We start from the raw sequence: 22153 nt of genomic DNA, 5'->3' as shown, positions 1-22153 counted from the left end.
CTTCTCCCCTTTGACCTGACATAAAAATTTGATAATAGAATACCGCAGACTGATGCCTGCTACATAATGATTTTATATCATAACCGTTTAACGCGACACATTTTCCCAAGACCGCGAATATTAATACAATTATCGCAATTTGTCTTAATATCTCAAGAATTTATTATCTCGATAATAATTAAGTAACGTGCAAGCGTTTCGTATTATACACTCGACATCATTTGTCTCGTCTGTATAATTATGCTATACATATATACAAGTCTGGCACGCATGTGCGAGACATCACGTGACGATATGTATCTATCTATAATTAAAATTAAAATATTTTATCAACAAATTCGAACCAACTACGTACAGTTTAAATATATTATAAATTTAGATTATTTATTTATAGGTACCTATATATATACCTACGCGTGTATGTTTGTTGTACATCGTTTCAGGCAACAGGATATGAGGCCCAGCCGGAAGTCCATTGTGCCCAGTGTGACCAGATAGGTACACACGAGCTTATATACGCGCGTATGTTTGAAATAGCTTTGATATTTTTTTTAATTTTGTATTTTGTTATAGAAAACTTGATAAAATTAGATTAATAGAAATTTGACAAAATTAATTTCGAAGAGACTATATAGTCAATCATCGAAAACAGGAAGAAGTAAAAGTATAATTTCGATACAAGTCGACCGATTAAATAATAAATTTACTCAAAAATCGTGTAAGATTTATTCGACAATAAGATTTTTACGATTTCTGACTAAAAAATTACTATAATTATCTGAACTTTTGGACAATTTACTAATTTCTTGTTTATACGATTGGAGGAAATAATAATCATTCAACTTCTTTTTATACGAAATATAAACGCGTGTGATTTCCTACGAGTCAAATGAAATTTGTTTCTCACAAGTCCAATAAGTACCAGAAGACAAAAAAATTTCTTTACGCTCAATCTCTTTAGGATTGCAAATTCCCACAAAATTTGGTCAAAAACAAAAAAAACATTATAGTACTAAGAATGACAAAAAATAATTGATTTTCTATTAAATCGATTATTTTTCAGACTCGATAATTTTTCCTCAGAATCGCTTTTCGTTTTTTACTCCCATATGATTAAATTCAATCAATTATTCATACTCTCATAACTCTTACTTACTTATAAATATCTATTTGTGAATAATAAGTGATAAACAAATGAATATTTTCACCTTAAATTAAAAAAATATTTTGAATCAAATTATGCATAATCAAAAGACTTTTCCCTCATTCAGACTACGTACTAAAATTTACGAAATTTGGGTTTAAAATGCACCGTTTCAAAAAGAGAAAAAAAGAAAAAAAAAGGACGAAATAATCGATTATACTTTTATCGATTTAATCGAGCGAGGTTCGACTATTTTTTTTTTTAACTCGATCAATCGACGCATCGATTATCTTCAGCTAATGCCACGTGCTTTAAGGTTTTCGCATCTTCTCCCCGCGATCACAGTTTCCGTTAGATTTTGCAATTTGTCAGGGTCATAAAAATTCTGTATTTTGGCCCGACTGTCGATGCTCATCGTTATAGTGATAGAACACTGGAATGAGTGAAGGATGAGCCGTTTTACGCAACTAGAACAGGTCACTCAGCGGGCCAACATCGACAAGATAAGAATTTTTCTACTACTCGTGCCGTGACTGTCAATAGATATTTCGCGTTTTTCTATACATCTCAACAATATTATGGGATATTCCATGTCAAATCGACTCCTTTCCGTTTGACTAAAAGTTTTTTTTTTTTTTTTTTTTTTTTTTTCAACCTTTTCTACCCTAACAAAACAAACTTTGACATTTTCTGCAAATCCTCAAAATTTTTTATTTCTACGTTTTTTTCACAATTATGATAAAAAAGAAAGAAAGAAAGAAAAAAAAAAATCGACAAAATTCCAAGAAACGTTTTTCACAAGTTAGAAAAGGATGAACAAAAAAAAAAAAAAAAAAAAAAAACACTTGAATTACAGAAACGGATGCAGATGATGGTGGGTGTTAGTGAATGAATTTAGGCGCCTCGTGTGTAAATAAATATATGTGCTTTCGTCTTATCGCACTATTATGTATAATTTATGGAATTCTTATCGCTGCAATGGTGCATTCGTGTATCTACCCATTTATAACGTACAACGTGTAATGTATTATCTATGCAGCCTGCATTCGAAACTTTTCATTACCCTTTTCTAGTTAAGATGTCTCAGATATTTAGGGAATCATTTCCAACTGATAACAACCGCGAAGACATACGTCACGAATGTGGTATATATATATATATATATATGTATATAATAACTTGACTTTTGAACCCATTTGTTAAGTATAACGGTCACATTTTTTTTTTTTTTTTCTTCTTCTTTTTTCGTACGTTTTTTCTGTCCATTTCCTCGAAACACTTTTGTCTTCACTTATGTCTCTCTAGAAATTCATCGATATCGGACAAAATGAAAATAATTTTTTTTTTTTTTGTGTAGCTTGTAACGTAGAAAGTGTATAAAGTATACATATTTTACATTCCGTACAAAGTTCTTAACTTGAAATATCTCAATAATAACTTAAGAGGTTTAACCAACTGACGAGCCAAAAAAAAAAAAGCGTTTTTTAAGAATTTTTTTTAGTATGTTTTAACTGTAAATATTGATACAAGCTTTGTTAGGCTTAATAAATACACTTTCGAATGACATTAAAAAAAAAAACTTTTCATCGATTTTATTCACTTTGTATAGACGAAAATCGGTTTGAAAAAAGGTAAGTCTGCGGTGTTGATGATTTCTCGGAGATGGTTGACTTAAAATCAAAAAATCTAACGGTTTTAGATTCAGCATGTTACTTGCCTTGGAATGAATCATACTTTTTTTGACATTTTCATTTTAACTATATTTTTTTTGCAAAAAAAAAAACGGCGAAAAAAAGCCATTTTCTTAATTCTTCAAATATCAAAGATCGTATTAAAAAAATTCTTGAAAAGCCCTTTTTTCTGCTCATCAGTTGGATAGACTGTTCTTAATGTGAAAAATATTGATCAACAATTTTAGCATTACTCACTAACCAAAGAGATTGAAAAACAATTTCCAATCGATAGAAATTGAGAGTATAAATTATTATGCTGTAAAAAATCGACCGAACATTTCAGATTCGTTCCTTTTACATAAAACGGTTCACCAAAATATTCTTCATTAATTGAACGTTCATACAAGTGAAATTCGTACGACATTAAACATCAGAAACAAATCAATTCGAGTTACTAATTGCGAGAGTAAGAAAGAAGGAAAGAAAAAAAAAAAAAAAAGAAAAAATGAACACGCGATATTTCAAAGCCTCGAGTTTTCAATTAAAATTGAGATAAAGCTTGAAACGTGGCAAGTCCCGGCTAAAATCAAAGCTTGAAATCACAGGCAGATGACAGATTATCTCTCCTCTTCGCGAGGAAGTTTTTCTGATCATTTACCCTCCTCGAGCGAGATGAAAAAAAAAAAAAATACAAAAAAAAAAAAGGCAACAAGTAGAGTGAGAGAAACGTTTAATCCAAGCCTCTCGTCAATCGACGCGATAATTACAGTCTGTGGACAGAGAACGACAGCCGGATGATGAGGAGGATTAATTGATTACGGATGAAAAAAATCCCCCCTTACATAAAACCCGTAAAATCCCTTACTCCTCACTTTTTTTTTTTTTTTTTTTTTCTTATCGTATATTTATTATATCCACTCAGAACCGAGAAATTCATCTTTGCAAAACACTTTACAATTTACTTTGTAAAAGTTCATTGATTGTGTTTCCATTTTTTTTTTTTTTTTTTTATCTTTTTTATTGTTTTTTTTTTTTTCCCCCCTTATCCATCGTCAATTGTAACGATATAAAATCTGTTCTCTTTTCTTTTTTCCACGAGGTAAAAACTAGATTTAGAGTGAAAATTTGTGTCTCTCTCTTCGCGATGCTGCTAGTCTGGATCTCGAGATGTCCACGAAGAGCTTAGCTTAAGGCCGCACCGTTCTGTGGTTCTATGGTTTAATTTAATTAATGAATATATATACTACCGCCGTTACATGTCACAGTCGTCGGTGGGGTTGGAGAGTGAAGAGCAACTCAATTGATACGTCCTTCGTAGCCGGCCATTTTCATCTCTCTCTCGCTCTCTCTTTCTATCTTTTTCTTTCCGTTTGATTTTTTTTTTTTTTTTTTTTTTTTTTTTCTCAGCTTTTATCCCATTTAATGCATAACTTTATATAATTTAGTGTAGAGAAGATTTTTTTTTTTTATCCTTCGTTCTCCTTATCTTTGTCGCTCCGTTAAAATTTTTTCGACAATTTATACAGCGTGAAGAAGTTTGGTTAAAAAACAACAATAAAAAAAAAAAAAAAAGAATCGAATTTCATATCTAAGAATAAAGAGGAAAAAAAAAAAAAAAAACCCACGAAGCGATAAAATAACCTTACATGAGAAAATAATTTGTTTTTGATTAAACGCACAATATTATTATATAATGTATCACCGCTTCTAATTGGGAGAAGATTGATGATGATGCCAACGTGGATTGCAGTGTAATGTAAGTAACGAACAGTATCTATATGACGAGTTTGTATTTTTTAATTAACGCTTTACATGAAAAAAATTGTCAACCACGAGCTCATATCGCCACGACGCTTGTCGCGACGATTTTTTTTTTTTTCCTTTTCTTTTTTTTCAAACCGTTTTCCCCTTAATTTTTTAACGCCAATTCGGCAACGCTTATCGTTGGTAGAAAAAATATACTATTTATAATTGGTTTGTACAAAATCGCGACGAAATTCTTTTTTTTTTGTTTTTTTAAACAACGTTTGTATAACGCTATTTACATATATGTTACATATATGATACAGTTTTAAACAAGTTGCCGCTGTAACGCTAATTAAAATTTAACCGACGAAAAAATTAATCCGGTAACAGTATACGTGTTATAAAATATTTTGTATAATTATTTCGAAAGTCTGAAAATAATATGAGTTTATACGTTGTTTTTGATATATTTCATCTGTTTCTTTGCACATCAATAATCATTATATTCATATATTCTCTGATTTATTCAACGTTGTTATTGTTGTATGATATTTGCAATTATTTAATTTTTTACGAATCATTTCTATCGCATAATTGAAGGTCTTCCTCAATGCAACGTTCGATCAATCGCGACTCGCTTGTTTGATGATAAGAAATGCGTTGAATTTTTTGAAACGTTTCAATTTCGGATGTTATAAAACTCGTTGTCAATTGGTGCGTATAAATTAATAATCTATTTATAATTAATAATTTTTCATCAGTTTCTTATTCGTTTATAAAAAATCAAATTATCAATGGGAAATTTTTTTTTAAACTTCTCGATTCCAAAAAATGTGAAACGAAGCTTTTGAAAAAGAAGAAAAAGAATCGTCTTAGAATCCTGTTCAATACAGTGATGGCATCAAATTCAGGAAGACTTTAACGCGAAGAGTCTTTAAGTACAACCGAAAAAATTCCATAAAGAAGTGATTTTTCCAACCGCAAATGACGTCGTCATATTTTTTATCGCTAGACCCACCTGGTTGACGTCGAGATCACGACACCACGCGATGCAATCCTGTTCGAAACTCGTGGGGCTTCCAACGTCGAAGTCATCCGGAAGGACTCCCACGACTCCAGCAATCAGGGCGAAGAGCCTCAGCACCACGCATATCCTCAGCCCTACCATAATATCACCTTCTTTCGTTCACCCCCTGCATAATATGTACATACACGTGACTAGGCATTCACGTAGATTCACGGATACCTGCTCTCTATATCCTCAGATTCATATTTCAAGTCCTTTTGTCCCTCGGATCATTCGAATGACAAAATATTGTGAAAAATCGTTGAACCCTTTCACAGGAACAACACACAGACACAACACACAGGCTAAAGAACACTAAATTTCGAACATTTTTTATTTAGACATTGGAGTCCATCTCCACTGTTACAATTTTATATGGTATCACAGTTGGTGTTTGGTCCTTTGGTTTGAATCCACAAAAGTTTGCTTCTCTTCGTTGGTTCTCTTTGTTCACGTTTCTTCTTCTTCTTCTTCTTCTTCTTCGGCAATAAGATCAGTTCTTCTAGATCGGACCAACAACGTGGGTCAAGGCGGTCAACCTTTAATATCTACTCCGACTCGTCCAAGTTGCGGGTGCGCGCACAAGAGAGCAACTGGCTAGTGGCCTCCGCTCTGGGGCCCCGAACACCAACGAAAGTCCAGCAAAGACTCGTCGAGTGCGCACCCCACCACTTCAGACGAGCTTCGAAGTTGGCCTAGCTCACCACTTTGAAGCTCTGGATTCGGCCCTTATTTACTCCACTCCCTTCAACGGTCGTCAACTTGAAACACTCGGGAGGAAAGTCACAGAAAGAGGGAATATTTAAAGAGAGAGAGATAGAAAGAGAAGACGCACTAGCATAACGATGAACTATTATCAACTTTGCTCTTCGTCCAATGGAGCTGGAAACTTTCATCAACGTAAACAGTGTGTTGTTCACACTATAGCTTGAAACGCGATAAACAATTATCCGAGGGTTAATAAAACAGCTCGCTTCAGATCATAATTAAACTCCTTATTCAGCAGTGAAGTCATTGGACAAATCAAGGCAGAATTCAATGCTATTAACACTTTTTTATGAACGTAGTGAGATCGATGGAAATTAAATACGACTACGATCTCCTAACTCTTTGTATGTCAAGTTGAACATTCGATACCATGATATCCATGGTGGAAGAGGACGGTGGTGGTGGACTGTCTTCATTAGCCAGCGTCCTGGAATAATTGTCCTGAGAGACACGTAACAGTCCTTCAGAAGTATTATGACGCTCTTTTAGCTCCACATGTGAGCAATGAGCTGAGAAGGGGCTGAGTAGCCTGAACCTCATGATATGCGGTAGATGCTGAAGCACTCGATTTAGAATGGCACTTGGTGTGTATCACCGCGACTCTTTATACTCTCGTAATGCATGCACATACCTATACTCCACGGTTTATGGTACATCGCCGAGGCATCATCTATACGTGTAATACGTATGGGCAAATGGACAATGGTCAATTGGCAGGTTGACCCGCTGTTCTCGTAATGCACTTACAATGTCCATTCACCAATTTGTATACTTGGTATATACCTAAATTGAATAGGACGACCTATGTCCTATTCACCTACTTAAATACCAGGATTAGGATGAATTTATAGACGCAATCTGGACACCCGGAGACTTTCGTTTCGGCAAATAAACGCCAACCATTTCGGAAACATCAATCGATTACACTATATATATATATATATATATACCGAATGGTGGATGGTGTTTTCAGGGTTTTGAGATCGACTCTTCGGACTTCCCGAAACTAGTTGATCGCAATTTAAGGTAAGTGTACCAAGTACTGACCTCCTTTGGTTGGATCTGCTTGATCCTTAGTTCTAAAACGATTAAAAAATAGTTTTTCACGGCATGGGCATTGAAAAGTCCACTTTTTGTGGCAGTTTTCGTTCCGTAAAGTGACGCTTTATACGGCAGCGAACAAAGTTGCTGAATAAAGTCTTTATACCGCAGTTTTGATGCGCAGTTCGAAGTGCGCATCCCAAACTGGCGAATAAAGTAGCTTCGACGAACAGATCGCGACATAACCTCACTCTTCGTTTTGCTTTTCAATGCCCATACCGTAAAAAATATTGTATGTCGCATGCCCGTAAACCGTTTTTTGGCTCGGATAATTTCAGTACTCGCTTCCGGCTAGCTTCCGGCTCGCCTTCAGCTCGTCCTGAAATCTTTATCCTTGTCAAAAAAAAAACAGGCGTTTTACGGGCATGCCACGTAAATAGCTATTTTAGTGCCTAACCCTCTAGCAACTGGGTTTAGTCATCGCGAACTTCACAATTTGCGCGATAAATTTATAACTTTGAAAAATAAAAAGGTCAATAATTGGATCTAAACGTGTCAATAGCTGGTACACTTATTCCTTATCCACTAGATTATTACTCTTGCAACTTTTTAACTGAACACCCTGCAAACTCTTTGAAGCATCTAATCTGCCCCAACATCAGTATTTCTAACCTAACCTAAAATGGTCTGTTTTCCATGTTCTCCTAAGAATTCTGAGAATTGTGTTAAACCAATATAATTCTCAATTAACAATAAGATCAGAGAGCATGACCGCAGCATCGTGTCCTCGCGAATATGGTTTCCAAGTTTCCAAGTAGATCCCAGTTTCGAGATTGTTAAAAGGTTCAGCCAAGGGGCAGCTGGATGGATTTGCGAGTCTGGGTCGCGTGCGCTCTTCTTCCAGATCAGTTACACTCCCGACGTCTCGACTGACTCCTCCCGTATCTTCATCGCGATCATCCTCTCGCAGTCAAGGCATTGTGCCCACGTATTACAGGCATTTCGTCGCGTCTGCGTCTCCTCTCTCCACGTCTGTTCATCGTGTCACATGCGGGCATGGTCGGACTGCATCTTCTCTTGCGGTTGGTTCTTGGTTGGTTCGTGAGTCGTAGGTACTTGTGTAAAGGCGGAGTGCCGACTCTGCCTCTGACCTTTGCCGTTCGGTCCATTGTGTTGATCACACTTCGGAGGGACAAAACAAACGGAGAAAAGATCGTCAAACAAACGTTTTTTCCTCGTTTTTCCCCTCCGCGTTTTTCTTCTTCTTCTTCTTCTTCGACTTTTTATTTTTATTCTTTATTTTATTTATTTTTTTTGTTTGCTTTCCTTTTTTCTCGTCTTGTATAATATATATATATTCTCTCGTTCTTCTTTATTATGATTTTCTCACTGCAGACGCATCTTCGCCGCAGTTCTCTCTGACAAGGACGACAAACACGTGACTCTCTGAAGTGTGTGTGTGCGGGTCGAAGAACCACGAAGAAAAATATATCCTTCGCCGCCTATGTTTGCTCCGAAATTTTATTATTTACTCTCGATTTTTCTCAAATGCCTCGGTATGCTGCTTCGACGAATGGTCAATAATTAGAGAACCTTTCAGGCGTCCTTTTCCCCTTAGCCGACTCAATTAGGGTATGTAAATACGAAAATCAAATCCCTACCAGCCGCAGGGCCTGCATTTCAACCAAAGTTGTGATCTGTCAGCCGAGATTTTCAATTTTCCGTCTTTATATTGTTTATATGCATTTCTAAATTTCAAAGTTAGAATTATTCGGACCTGCAATGAACGAAAAATTTCTAGATTGTTTTTATCGGTGGAAGAATAAACAATTTGTTCAATAAATCCGTTGATAATTTATTGTTCCAAATCAATTATACCCGATTCAATAATTGAGCTTTGAACTAATAGTTTCAGGCCTTATGCAATGTACAGTTAGCTCAAAAATGTGCTGAAAATATACTTTAAAAGCTGCAAGTCTAATGAAATCTGACTCGAAAAATTCCCGTTTTACAAAAGAAAAAATTATGTTTAAACCCTGAGTGTGAGTTTTAACGGTTAACATCTAGTTACAACGTGTGCGTCCATTTTTTTTTTTAAATAAGGTGTTCGTTAAAAAAAAAAAAACAATTCTTTCTATCACCGCGTCTTTTCCCATCAAATTTGAGTTTATTGGCCCGAATATCACTTTTTGAACTTTTGTTTTCTAATGTTTCTGTCTGACATTACGTCCCATCTATCCTGAACATTTTTTACCAGATTGGTCTTCTTTGGGATTTGTAAAATGCAATTGAGCAGCTCTTGGAATAGCGTAGATACCCACTAACTGATCTCTTTCGATAACTATGCGGGACATCAAATTGGCTGTCGACCATAAATGACCGGCGGAGGTGAATCGAGATCGATGTATTACGTAGGAAACATATAGCGAGCTCAATTCCAATCTCAACGACCGTTACAGTACAGGTTGGTAGCTGGACTTCCTGCGGAAATGGCCAATGTACGCGCTTATACTTCTATCCTATCCATCGGCCGCGGGGCCTCAGCCATTCACCAACGGCCAGAGTGAATGCCGCTCCTGTTTGCTATCTGCAACCGACACCCCACTTCACGAGGCTCTCGCATCCAGCTAACCTGCGAACTCATTAGTCACTGACAATGAGAAAAGAAAAAGAGCAAATTTTACTCAAAACTCAAAGAAAAAGGGGACACCGCAAAGTTATTCTTTAAATTTTAACCATAAATTTAGCCAATTTTAATCTGCATATATGCACAGTGGTTTTCACTTCGTTCTACGAAGTGTGTTGCAACAAAAAAAAAAAACAAAAAAACAATGCATATATTGAATAATATCTGCTCTTTTATTTTTTAATTTCAATTTTTTGAACGGTAAGAATAATTTCTATTAACCATTGAAATTTAATGATCATTTTATTATTTTTTTTCCATTAAAAAATTTAAAACAACACCGATCAATGAATACAAATTCTGAATTGAAAGTGTGAGGAAAGTTGGAAGAAAAAATTTAACACCGAAAAACAAATATTGTCGAATTTTATATCGACCCTTATACACTATACAGTACATATACGATTGTAGTAACAAAAGAAGGGATTTTTATGAGTATAGCGTGGACTAACTGAGTTATTAAAACACTGAGAGAAGGAGAGAGAGAGAGAAGACGATGTCTGAAGAGAGTGAAGAGATCTATTAGCGCTATTAGGGATGTGGGAGATAATATGCTGCTGCAGGCAAGTCAATCCATCCGTCTGGACGATGCTCATAATATGCGGGGTGCGGGTGCGGATTGCATGGCTCTCATCATTTATATACATATGTATATATATATATCTACAAGCGTAGATATATACGTAATACGTATATATAATAAATGTGCGAGCGAGTATTTTTAGGATTTTTATTTGTATTTTTTTTTTTTTTTTTTTTTTTTTTTTTTACAAGAAAATGAAGACACTTGGAGCAATTTGAGTTTGAAGGCTTCATTGTTTATAGTTTCAAGAATGTTTTAGAATTTTTTTCATTGACATTAATAACAAAATCGTGGCAGGGTGCATGTAAGAAGCGAACGACTCCGAATTCGAGGGTTTTTGGGGTGGCGCATCTCCTGACGTCAGTGTTCAACTTATTGTAACGGATAGAAAAAAATTTTTCGAGTTAACGAAACCTTCTCGGGTTCAAAATGTTAAAAACTATATGAAATATCTACGATTATGAACAAAAAAATTTATTCTTTCGACAAATATTTGTAAGATAAAAAATTTTTGCGATTTAATTTGAAAAATCTAGACACTGACTCGAATCGATAAACAAGTTTGTAAGATTATGTCAAAGTTTCAAGTAAATCCGATAGAAATTAACCAAGGAATCTACGACATTGGATTGAAAACGTGGTCGTTCGCTATACTTATATACGCAAATCCCACCATTTTGTTAATAATTTCAATACAAAAATTCTAAAATGTTCTTGAAACTATAAATAATAAAGCTCTCAACCTAAAATTCTCTTAACTTTTTCATTTTTTTTAAAAGAAAAAAAAAAATATAAATTTATCTATTGAACGATAAAAAATCCGAATGTTACGAATACAGAGTTAAAAAATGGTATTCAAATCGACTGAGAAATTTTTTTTTCCAAAACTACAGAGCAACTTGAAGACCTTTGAACATACATTTCTTGTAGTTTAAATCTTTCATCCTGTTTTGACGGGTCTTCCATGAGAATTTTCTTATGTCTCTTAATTCCACATGTCCTTGTAATAGGTGGTTTAGAAAATTCTGAATTCTTGATTTTTCTGAAAAAAAAAGAAGATTAGTCAATTCAGTCCCTCTTTTCATACATCAATTCCGTCAATTGGCTGCAATACACGAATCTGCACCTGATGGACGCAGGTGGATCTAATTCGTATAAATTAAGAGTCGCGAGTAATTGCGCTGTTATAGAAACGGTCGTTTATCGTCGGTTTGATGAGCAGCTAGACGTTACATAAAACGGTTTAATTTAAGAGTATAGCTCTGGCGCGTGGTCAGATGTTGGGAATAATCGTCATGCAACGTACCAGTGATATTATGGTTCCACTCCCCCATTATCTCGACGAATAAAACTAGTAAAATACGCGTCGTAAATGTGTTTACTAACTTTCCACCATCTCAACTTACTTACACCGAAATTCACTCGGTGTTCATTCCTCGGATCAAAGTGAAATACTAAATGTAAACGTTATTATACTGCACCATTGATGCTTTACCTCTAAACTTACACCATTTGCAATACACTTATGAACGTTTACCTGTCTTTTCAGATCGAAAATAATTCTGTTGTAAGATTATAATCCTTGTATAATAATGACGAATCATTCAACTCACGGAGAAAATATGTGAATTTATATTCTGGACATATCGTGACTTACTATGATATGTCATCGTGGTCATTAATCACAGGCTGAGCTTCGAATCATTCGAGTCAATTTTTTACCGATATTGTAAAAGTGCTCGTGCAGACTATGTCAAAGTCCCTCAAGATTGTATAAATTGCGCAGCTCGTGAGAGAAATGCACCAAGTCAATGCTGCGATCGTCTTATCAAAAAATGCTACTTCAGCATTATTGAGGTTTTTAAATGAAGCGAGATGTATGTATGTACAATTGTACACTTAATTCTTCTTCTTTTGATGCAGGAAAAAACACTTGTAATCAAAATATTTGTACTGATATTTGAAAAAAAAGCTCACATTGTAATCAATAGTATACATTTTATTTTTTTCACAAGGTTTTCGATTTAGTTGAAGACTAGAATTTTTTTTTTTTCAATATCTCGTTCTTCTAACTTCAAGAATAATGCGCGCTTTTTCTTCAATGTAAATTTGAAGTGAAGAATTAAGAATGGGAATAACGGAAAAAATTTATTCACATTCTGAATCCCCTTATCATAGATTCGACAATTTAACTTCCAAATTGTCTTACAATGAAACATCAATACGATTTTTCGAAAGACACGATAGAGGAAAAAAGCTCGTAACACCGATCAGCACGGATTTCAAATCTGAGTTCTAGTTGTCAAATTTTTATTTCTTCACGGATGAATTTTAATAAGAATTACCTATTTTCTCAAATATCTATTGTAAATGACAATTAAACAATCTTCAATTTCGCACTTAAATAACTTTGATTCAAAAATAATATTGTTTCGTTTTTTTATCAACGAATAATTGAAATCACAGATTTTCTATGGGGGGTATATATATTTTTCCATTATTTCGATGCATGAGAAATAAAAATGTAATTAACTCATCTCAGGCACAATACCCTGGTGAAAATTTCTACTACTACGAATTTTTACAGAAATTGGACCATTTCGTAGCATTTCGTACAAAGTTGAAAATATGCAGAGTTTTTCGTAAAGAATTGTTAATTTTTGCTAAAAATTCTTGTGACTTGCAGGTTTTTTCACTAAAAAAGTATAAAATTCTCATGAAGATCTACAAATTTTTACGAGAAACTATGAAAATCAATTTTTGCACAAAATTGTACGAAATGTCTTAATTTCCCTAAAAATTTGTCGAAAATCGTAAAAATCATTCTCATCAGGGTGATAAATTTTTTTTGTCGAGCGGTCTTATCGGTCCTTCTATTACCGATCGACGGGAGAAGCGAGACACTAAAGTTAGATGTTGACGAGGTCGAATATCGCGGCACGTTTTCTTCTCTAAAACACAGCATCTAAGCCGTAAAAATTGGCAGAATCAAGTCCGACAGCGACACGTTTGAACGGCTCGTAAATGAAAGTCTATAAAATTCTTATGAAAATCTACAAATTTACAAATTTTTACGAGAAACTATGCGTATTTGTAATTTTGTACGAAACAGTTGATTGCAAAAAATTGCATGAAATATCCCAACTTCTCTAATAATTGTCGAAAATCGTAAAAATCATTTCCAAAAGAGTGATAAATTTTTTTCGTCGACCGGTCTCGTCGGTCCCTGTATTACCGATCGAAAAGAAAAGCGAGACAATAAAGTTAGACGTACATACTTCAGAACGAATATCGCGGCACGTTTCTCCTCTACAACACAGCAGCTAAACCGTGAAAATTGGCAGAAATCAAGTCCGACACACCGACACGCTCGAACGGCGAGTTGATTTCGACCGCGTGAGTCACGAAATAGAATAAAGATAGAAAATATCAACATGGAGGAGGGTGGCAATAACGGAGAGACCAAGTTAGGAGGCGATAAAAAATCATACGCCGGAATACCGGAGGCAGACTTTGTGGTGAGAGATAATTTCAAAAACTTCTTTCCCATCCCCTTTACCGATCGTGAATGAGAGATCAGTAGATCCACTCGATCTGCTCCGAAACGAATTTTGGATCTCTTAAGACTATCGCTTTGGTTTTTTATCTACTTTTTTCCCGATCAATTAGCCAGCGAAACAATTCTTGAGATGAATATTTACCGGCTCGCAATAACACCTTGCGATTATCGATCTTACTTGCGTAATTTTTTTCACACTCACATTTCCTTGCCTTATATGGTTTCATTCGGTTTTTTACCATCCAATTTTATTAGAGACAGTCTTTTGTCTCGCTCAATAATTTCTAGTTGTTTCGTGCTCCTCGCATTTTTAAAGGACATTCGTTCGCTCGACGATCGAGTCTTTAAAGTTTGAAAATTTTCTTTTTCAAACAAGTATTTGAACCGATTCTTTCGTTCTTGACTTTTCTCAGTTGCGAATTGTCTTCTGGATCTCTAAAAAATTTTTGCTCTCTTGAATCAAGGATTAACGAATCCATATCCGTACAAATATATCTCAGATAATCGCTTTACATCAGTGTTTAAGTATCAAAAAATACTTTTTCAATTTCTGATATGAAAAAAAAACTGATTCGTTTGGATTATTATACATTAAAAAAATTCCGACTTAGATTCAGAAATAACAGAATTAAGTTATCAATTTGTTTGAAAAGTTTGCGGAATCAATTGGAGCGAATTAATTTCTACTTTTCTCTACCATCGATTTACTCGTTTCGATTCTGAATAATACAAGCTGATAATCGAACCTCGACCGATAGCTGCGACTTAATATTTCTATTATCAAGAACCTGAGATATGATTGAGATAATTTTTGTACGGCAGGAAGATGTAGACGCATTTATGGCGAAACCAGACAACGAAGGGTCGGTGGACAAGGTGTTAAAGAAGCTGGACGAGCAGTACAGTAAATATAAATTCATGGAATGTAATTTATCGAACAAACGTCGGAGGCTAAGAACGCAAATTCCGGAGCTAGAGCGTTCTCTCGAAATGATCGAGAAGCTTCAGGCGGAGAAGAACAACAGCCAGGATCTAGAGACGCAGTTTTTGCTGTCGGAACAGGTCTTTGCCAGGGCTCTGGTGCCGCCGACTAACAAAGTTTGTCTCTGGCTAGGGGCCAACGTGATGCTGGAATACACACTGGACGACGCCCAAGAGCTTCTAGTCAAAAACATCGAAGCTGCCAAGAGAAATCTCAGCTACCTAGAGCATGATTTGGACTTTTTGCGCGATCAGTTTACAACGACGGAAGTCAATATGGCTAGGGTTTATAATTGGGATGTTAAACGTAGACAGGCTATGAAATCGACGTGAAGTTTCTTTTTAGTTTTTTTTTTCCCCCCAGGATTTGACAAATTAATATCGTCGCTCCAGGAACTGATGGTGTTGTTGCTTTTTTTTTTTTTTTCTTTTTTTTTTTCTATTATTATTTAAACTCACCTTGCTTTGCACGCAACTGTGCATTGAAAAGAACAAATTAAAGTTAATTCCTCAGTGGAATTTCCATTAACATAAAAAGTTATCGTTATAAAAATATGAACGTGTATAAAGTCGTGGTTTCGATTCATTGTTTTCATATTTGAGGAGAACGTTTGTAACAGTTTTTGCATATCTTAACAATCAATTTCATTATATAAATTAATTCGAATATCATGCTGTCTGTACGCAGTAACGCTAGGTTATCAACATTCGCTGTTATTTTAATGCTGTCAAAGAGTACACAATAATAACTCTTACTTAAACTTGTGTGAACAAATTTATTCTTCCATGTATTGATGATAGTTGAATTATAGGTTTTGCACTATTTTAAGCGTTAATTTATCCATCGATCGTAGGCTTTTCCAAATATTTTATTCCTTTTTCACATCTTTTCGTATCTCAAACTCGGTCTACCAAAAATTACAGCTGTAATTAGAGAAAGAAAACTTCTTTCTAATCTTCGTAATCTTTGAAAAATAGTGAAAAAAAAAAACAAAAAAAAACAAACAAAGACCGAAAACTTTACCATATTAAAAGTGAAGGAAGAATAAAATCGATAAATAAACAAGAGACAAGCTGCATTCTGTATAAAAAGATTTATTCACTTATTTATACATTATATTATATCATTTTGAAATCAACGGTGGCTACCTTACATTGTGTTGTAATATAATATATTAATAATAATATTTAATGAGATGTATTTATGTACTATGCAGATAGTACTTAAAAAATGTCATTTATCGTTTCTTGAATAGTAAGGAACGAACGACGAAAGTCAAGAGAAAAGCGAAGAGGTTTAATATTTAGTTTTGAACTTGCTTGCCAAACCATTTTAACACGCAGCTAGACGTTTTTATGAACCGATTATCCATTTCTAGTAAAGATATCGACTACGCCTACTTCTAATGGAATAATACATGTTTCAAAATTGTCACACGTTATGATTTTAATACTAAGTTTTGAAAGCTTACTCCTAGACATATAATAATAATAATAATTAAGGCACATCAGTAGTTGGAATAGATTTTTTTATATATATATATATATATATATATATATATATATATATATATATATATATGTTTATATATCTTTTCTTTAGGTTTTTGTTTCTCTGTCTCGCTTAACGCGTAAGACGATCAAGGGACTAGTATTGTACGTTTTGTATTGCCGCAAGAACTTGTTACTCCGCTCCTTCGTCAGACTCATACTTGACTAATTTCTCCTTCAGACTAGTAATCGTCATCCTTGCCTCTTCCAATTCTTTCCTTAGTGTCTCAGTTTCTAACGCCGCGTCTGTTATACCGCCCAAATTTTTTCGAACGTATCTGTTATTTTGAGTTAAGATTTTACTATAGACTATACTGGCAAAAGTGAAAGATCAAAAATCGGTTGCTTTCTTTGTGTTGATACGGTAGGAATTCTCAGCTTGTAGTGAATATTTAGAATTCTCGGAATGTTTCAGATCCGCGAGCTCTGAATTGTTGGGCAAAAAATTTTTCAGCCATTATTTTTCGTCCAACAAATTACTTTGCAAAGGATACTCTAAAGCGTCATCAGGCTTCTCGGTTTCTTCGTACAACGAAACCAGCACCTTGGTCAAAGCATCCATAACTCCGGCACGTTCCAAATATTTTCTGAACTCTTCGCGCTTTGAATCGATTGGCTGAAGGACAGAAAGTACAAGATTTTTAGAAATAACATTAAGCAAGAAAAAAAAAAAAATGGAGAAACTAGCAGTAATAAAGGGGAAAAAAAAAAAAAAAAAAAAAAAGAAAGACTGTTTTCACAGGCACACTATTGATCGACTTTGTGTAATATGTTGTCGTTTCTGGATTAGGTTAGATTCGGTCGTTTTTACTCATCGCTGTACGATCTTACCTTGTTGAATTCCTGTTTGTAGTTAGACATGTCGAAATAATACTTTGAGCGTTGGTTATTTGCTACTTAAGAACGATTTTTTTTTTTACTAATTATCAATTAATCCTAGCCTATAGAACCGTGCCTGCAAAGTCCTTCGACATCTGCACAGCGTTCGCAAATGAATACTGAATACTGATTGTGTTCGATAGTCGACAAATGGTTTTGTCCTAATCTATGGCTGGTGGCAGGGCGTTGAAACTCTGTGCTGTCGCAATTTCGTTTTAGCGACATTATTGCGCCCTGGGAAAATAGGGCCAACTCATTGGACCGACAGGCGTACTTGATACATACTTATGGAACTTTCTGTTATCTTCAGCCAATGATAGCGCTCGATTTCTATCGTCACGTGGTAATGTAGGTACATAGAAACAGGACACAAGTTGTGTTATTTTTGTATAATGGAATTCTAAGCTGTTGACAATAGCAATTTTACAATTATCATCCTTCGAGAAGTAATATTCTATTTACAATAAATTGAGAACAAAGATAGTAGATAAATTATCAAAGCATGTAATTAGATTTTCAAAAAATCGAGGAGTAAATATTCTTACCTACTGAAGAGTAGGACTACATTTTTCGAAATTGAAGTAAATATCGTAGACAAGCTCGAATCTATTGTTAAAAAAAAACCATCGATTTCAAAAGGGAAAATCTTGGTAAATCATGAGTCTGAAGTTAGTTACTTTAGGAATAAAAACCATTATCGTACAATTTTAGAATGACTTTTACGAAGTCGGCATTTCAAAATAAGAATATATCTTATTTATCACGGTTTAGTAAATTTCAGACATTCCGAAAGGTTCGAAGTAACGATTTTTCCTAAATATTCAACGTTACAGTAACGTCACGAACTTCATCTTCATCGTATATCCTCCCTTCCAAGAGATTCGAAAACGTAACCGCCTATTCTCGGTCGGTAAAAACTACACCTTGACATTAATCTGACATGTGCAATGTGCGAAGTGTGACTAGTCGATGACCGCGTGGTGCGTAATACACAAAAAATGAAGCGGAAACTCCGTTCATATTTTCTTGATACAGAGTTGAATAGTGTCGAAAATTAGAGTGAATCCGCGACGTGGCTTGAAGTCAAAAGCAGCGTTTTGCCTCTAGAATGTTCTTTCTGCGGACTGAAACCGTCGTTCGCATTCTCCTGACAATCCTCATAGGAGGGACGTCGCGGGTTGGCGATGTTCTACTTTACCGTCTGAGCAGTCTCGAGCTACGCGCGGTATCCGATAACCTGACACATGCTATCGTCGGCGGCCTAAGCTGGTCCCTCGTCGTCGCACTCGCGGGTAAATCGATAGTTCGAAACGCGTTTGGCATAGCGTTGTGCTTCGCAATTTCGTCGCTTATAGATTTGGATCACTTTTTGCTAGCTAAAAGTTGGAGACTGCGGGTGAGTGTTTAATCTGAATATAACTGTATAAAACACGACATTTTTTTTTTTGTAATGCGTATTTTTCACCACAAACATTGCCAAGTTTACTGCGTTTCAAATATTTTTTTAAATTAATTTTAACCAGCTGTAACATGTAATCACGAAGTCAAGGGTAATCGAAATTTGAAAGTAACGATGTATAAAGTCTGGAAAGGCATAGAAACTTTGCGGAGATTGAGAATTTTTTTTTTTTTTTTTTTTTTTTTTGCTTTTGAAACAATTTAAAAATATCTGAAGAAATCCGGATACACAATTAGAGATTCGTACAAAACGAAAATGCAATTTTATCGCTTCATACGCACATTTAACACATCGTTAGTTGTTTATGGGAATAAAAATCTGAATTGATGGGAATACAATTTTAATCTAGATTGTTATCTACGTTTGTACTCACTCGCGCCATTTTATCCCGCGTCCAAGTACCCAACACCAAAAAAGTCCGGTTGATAGGTGTCAACGAAAAGCAGTATTAAATTGCCTGGAACAATTTCTCCTTTATCCTCTATTTTTGCGTAATATTTAAGCCACGTTATTCAATTTTGAAAATGATTTGACAGCAGGGTCGAAAACATAAGACGACTCGAGTTTCGATTTTCATTTCGATCAATATTATAGGGTGATAAAAATGTATAATATTTGCATCATACGAATTTTACGAGACAATGAGAAAAAAAAAATCGAAAATCAGTCAGGAAGGAATTGATTTTTCTACATTTTTATACAAGCAATTTAAGTTACACGAGTATATTGAAAAAATCGAGATCAGAAATTGGTTTTTCGATTAATTTCAATGCCACAGCGGTTTTCGATTATTATCTTTTCATCATTCGAAATTATTGAGCAAAGCTTTTCCTTCTTTGCTTACTCGAAACGTTTAAACGTTCAAAAGAACGGTTTTTTTTTAATTTCTGAGTACCCCCTGATAGAGACTATGAACCGAAATAGCTTGATTATTAAAGCCACCAAAAATGTGTATTAACTAAGCCTGAAGAAATCATTAAATGTTCCGAAAATTGTATCGAATTTCTGAAAAAATCAGAATTTGGAACTAAAATCTTTACATCGTTCGGAAGGTTTCATAACGTAATATTTATATCGCATATCTGTGATTGCATATGCATGATTCAATCGTGAATGAAACACTTCAATATACATATATATAAAGTGAAGCATACGTTACAAAATTCAAAATGAATTAAAATATAATTTGCAATGAAAAACAATTTGAAAAATCTAAATTTTTCGTCTGTAAAAATTGGCAAAAGCAGGGAATTTGACAATTCAAAATCCATGGCAATCCTGAGAAAACATCTAGATTACAAACTACGAGGATTGTTATTATTATTCACAGGACGCCCGGAATTTGGGAGGGCAGAGACCGATCTTGCACTGCTCATCGATACCTTTGCTGCTTTTGCTGATTAGCGCGATAAGCTATAAGGCGTTCCACCATTCAGCATCCGGCTATTACGTATGGGTGATTATAACCGGTTTCCTTAGTCATCACATCCGCGATGCCACCAGGAGAGGGATGTGGTTCGTCTTCGTTGGATCGACGTCGCCGTTGCCCTACTATCTCTACCTATTCATGGCCATGGCTTTGCCTTACTCTCTGCATTTGCTAATGCCCGAAGAATTCATTCAAGAGGATCAGCGTCTGCCTTGGATCCAGCATGTTTGAGTTTTACAAAGCAGATCGAAACCATTCATGTGATAAACTATGATCATTTATTACATGATTTTTATAATAAATTACGAAGACACGAATCATCAAATGTACTGGATAAAAAATTATATATAATTGACTAAATGATTTTTGATCTAGCATAACTGATGATGTGCGTTTTTGTGATTAATATCGTGTAAATAATTACACCTTGATTTCGATGATAACGGTCATTTTCAGTAGGGTTGGCAAATGAAGATCAACGGGGTGTCTGATTTTTCGAAAACTCAGAACACTTCGATTTCACGCGTTTTATATTGTTAGCAGACATCTTCAAGTTCCGATTTAGTCATCCAACTGCAATTTACTTGAGCTCTCTAGTCGTGTTATTATACAAGGAATTCCACGTCGATGCATGGTCGAAAAGTCAAGAGAAAAATCAGAAATGTATTTTTTTACTTTATTATGCGGCTATAGTTCCGCCGCTAATCGATTTCTAGAAATCAATTAAATTTTGTGGAAAAATTCGATTTTACTTTAAACAATTTTTTTTCACTTTTACAATTAGAATAAAAATTTAATTCGTCAATTTTATATAAGACTCACCAAACTCTGAACTCAGTATTAATTACCACATCGGCTTACGATCTGCCATTATAATAACGATTCCATATGTAGATTGGTTGACATACTTTACCTTGTATGTACTTAATTAATTCCTATTTTCGCATTCCTTATGTTCAAACAAAACTGCGGCGAGAAAACCTTGTAAACCGATACTCGCAAATTTATTTATTCAATAAATTGTAGAAAATAAAATAGGTCAACATTTTTTTAAACGTATATAACTTATCTACGTTCAAAGTTGTGAAATTGTATTAGAATTTCAAAAAGTTTTTCTCAAAAATCTTCCTTCCTAAAAGCGATACGTGTATTATTTTGGTACAATATCGCTAAAAACTTTTGCATGTACAAGATAATACTAGTTTATCGAACGTACATATATGGGGTATTCCACGTCAACTCGACCAGTGTTGAACCCCGACCATCTCAAAATCATTTCATGTTTTTTTCTAACATTCTACTCGGTGAAAACACGTTATGAATTTTTTTTCAAATTTTTTTAACGAACCGTTTATTCTTTATAAATATTTGAAGTCGATTGCGAATGCCTATTTTTTAAAATCTGAATAAATTGTCAAAAATCCAGTGAATGACACAAAACACCCCCCGTTAAGGAAAACGTGGGCTGAATTTCTTTTATATTTTTTTACCACCCGTTTCAGAATTTAAAATTTTTGATTTGATCCTGTGTTAAATTTGGGTTTAAAAAGTTTTAAATTCCGAATTAGGTGATAAAAAACTAGAAATC

General features: G+C 34.7%; 4 protein-coding genes across 10 annotated transcripts in view; 2 read left to right on the top strand and 2 right to left on the bottom strand.

Moving 5' to 3' along the window:
• LOC124414858 (proto-oncogene tyrosine-protein kinase ROS) overlaps positions 1-5875 on the bottom strand; it is a 35029-nt gene extending 29154 nt beyond the window's left edge. For 5 of the 6 annotated variants that reach the window (XM_046895956.1, XM_046895957.1, XM_046895958.1 and 2 more), the window contains exon 1: positions 5582-5875. In XM_046895956.1, the coding sequence (XP_046751912.1) occupies positions 5582-5731 (150 nt within the window). In that variant the 5' untranslated portion in view covers positions 5732-5875. The remainder of the gene's footprint in view (positions 1-5581) is intronic. The other variant, XM_046895960.1, reaches the window with a different exon arrangement.
• Positions 5876-14065: 8190 nt separating this feature from the next.
• On the top strand, positions 14066-15879 carry LOC124414631 (prefoldin subunit 3). The gene is made up of 2 exons (XM_046895632.1): positions 14066-14225; positions 15089-15879. The coding sequence occupies exons 1-2, from the start codon at positions 14142-14144 to the stop codon at positions 15578-15580; spliced, it is 576 nt and encodes a 191-aa protein (XP_046751588.1). The 5' UTR covers positions 14066-14141; the 3' UTR covers positions 15581-15879.
• A 483-nt stretch (positions 15880-16362) lies between these two features.
• Positions 16363-17811, bottom strand: LOC124414633 (c-Myc-binding protein). Of its 2 annotated transcripts, XR_006930047.1 has the most exons (4): positions 17630-17811; positions 17293-17414; positions 16832-17076; positions 16363-16791 (listed from the first exon to the last, which is right to left on the bottom strand). XR_006930047.1 is itself a non-coding variant. In XM_046895634.1 (3 exons), the coding sequence occupies exons 1-3, from the start codon at positions 17657-17659 to the stop codon at positions 16932-16934; spliced, it is 297 nt and encodes a 98-aa protein (XP_046751590.1). In that variant the 5' UTR covers positions 17660-17811; the 3' UTR covers positions 16819-16931. The 2 variants fall into 2 exon arrangements, 1 of the variants encoding a protein (XP_046751590.1); XM_046895634.1 differs by lacking the exon at positions 16363-16791 and having other exon boundaries at positions 16819-17076.
• An 819-nt stretch (positions 17812-18630) lies between these two features.
• LOC124414630 (transmembrane protein 267) lies at positions 18631-20804 on the top strand. The gene is made up of 2 exons (XM_046895630.1): positions 18631-19073; positions 20467-20804. The coding sequence occupies exons 1-2, from the start codon at positions 18786-18788 to the stop codon at positions 20794-20796; spliced, it is 618 nt and encodes a 205-aa protein (XP_046751586.1). The 5' UTR covers positions 18631-18785; the 3' UTR covers positions 20797-20804.
• Positions 20805-22153: the final 1349 nt, after the last annotated feature.

Source organism: Diprion similis, chromosome 14, assembly GCF_021155765.1.
Source record: "Diprion similis isolate iyDipSimi1 chromosome 14, iyDipSimi1.1, whole genome shotgun sequence".
Classification (NCBI taxonomy): domain Eukaryota; kingdom Metazoa; phylum Arthropoda; class Insecta; order Hymenoptera; family Diprionidae; genus Diprion; species Diprion similis.
Note: the sequence above shows the minus strand (reverse complement) of the source record. Positions and strands in the feature narration are given on the sequence as shown.

Bases quoted from the DNA above. Each gene is read 5' to 3' on its own strand.
- LOC124414631 (XM_046895632.1), top strand. From the start codon at position 14,142: ATGGAGGAGGGTGGCAATAACGGAGAGACCAAGTTAGGAGGCGATAAA. The intron at 14,226-15,088 runs GTGAGAGATAAT...TTTGTACGGCAG, and splicing joins TACCGGAGGCAGACTTTGTG to GAAGATGTAGACGCATTTAT.
- LOC124414633 (XM_046895634.1), bottom strand. From the start codon at position 17,659: ATGTCTAACTACAAACAGGAATTCAACAAG. The intron at 17,415-17,629 runs GTAAGATCGTAC...TCTGTCCTTCAG, and splicing joins ACAAACAGGAATTCAACAAG to CCAATCGATTCAAAGCGCGA. The intron at 17,077-17,292 runs GTATCCTTTGCA...TCAAAATAACAG, and splicing joins AAGCCTGATGACGCTTTAGA to ATACGTTCGAAAAAATTTGG.
- LOC124414630 (XM_046895630.1), top strand. From the start codon at position 18,786: ATGTTCTTTCTGCGGACTGAAACCGTCGTTCGCATTCTCCTGACAATC. The intron at 19,074-20,466 runs GTGAGTGTTTAA...TATTATTCACAG, and splicing joins CTAAAAGTTGGAGACTGCGG to GACGCCCGGAATTTGGGAGG.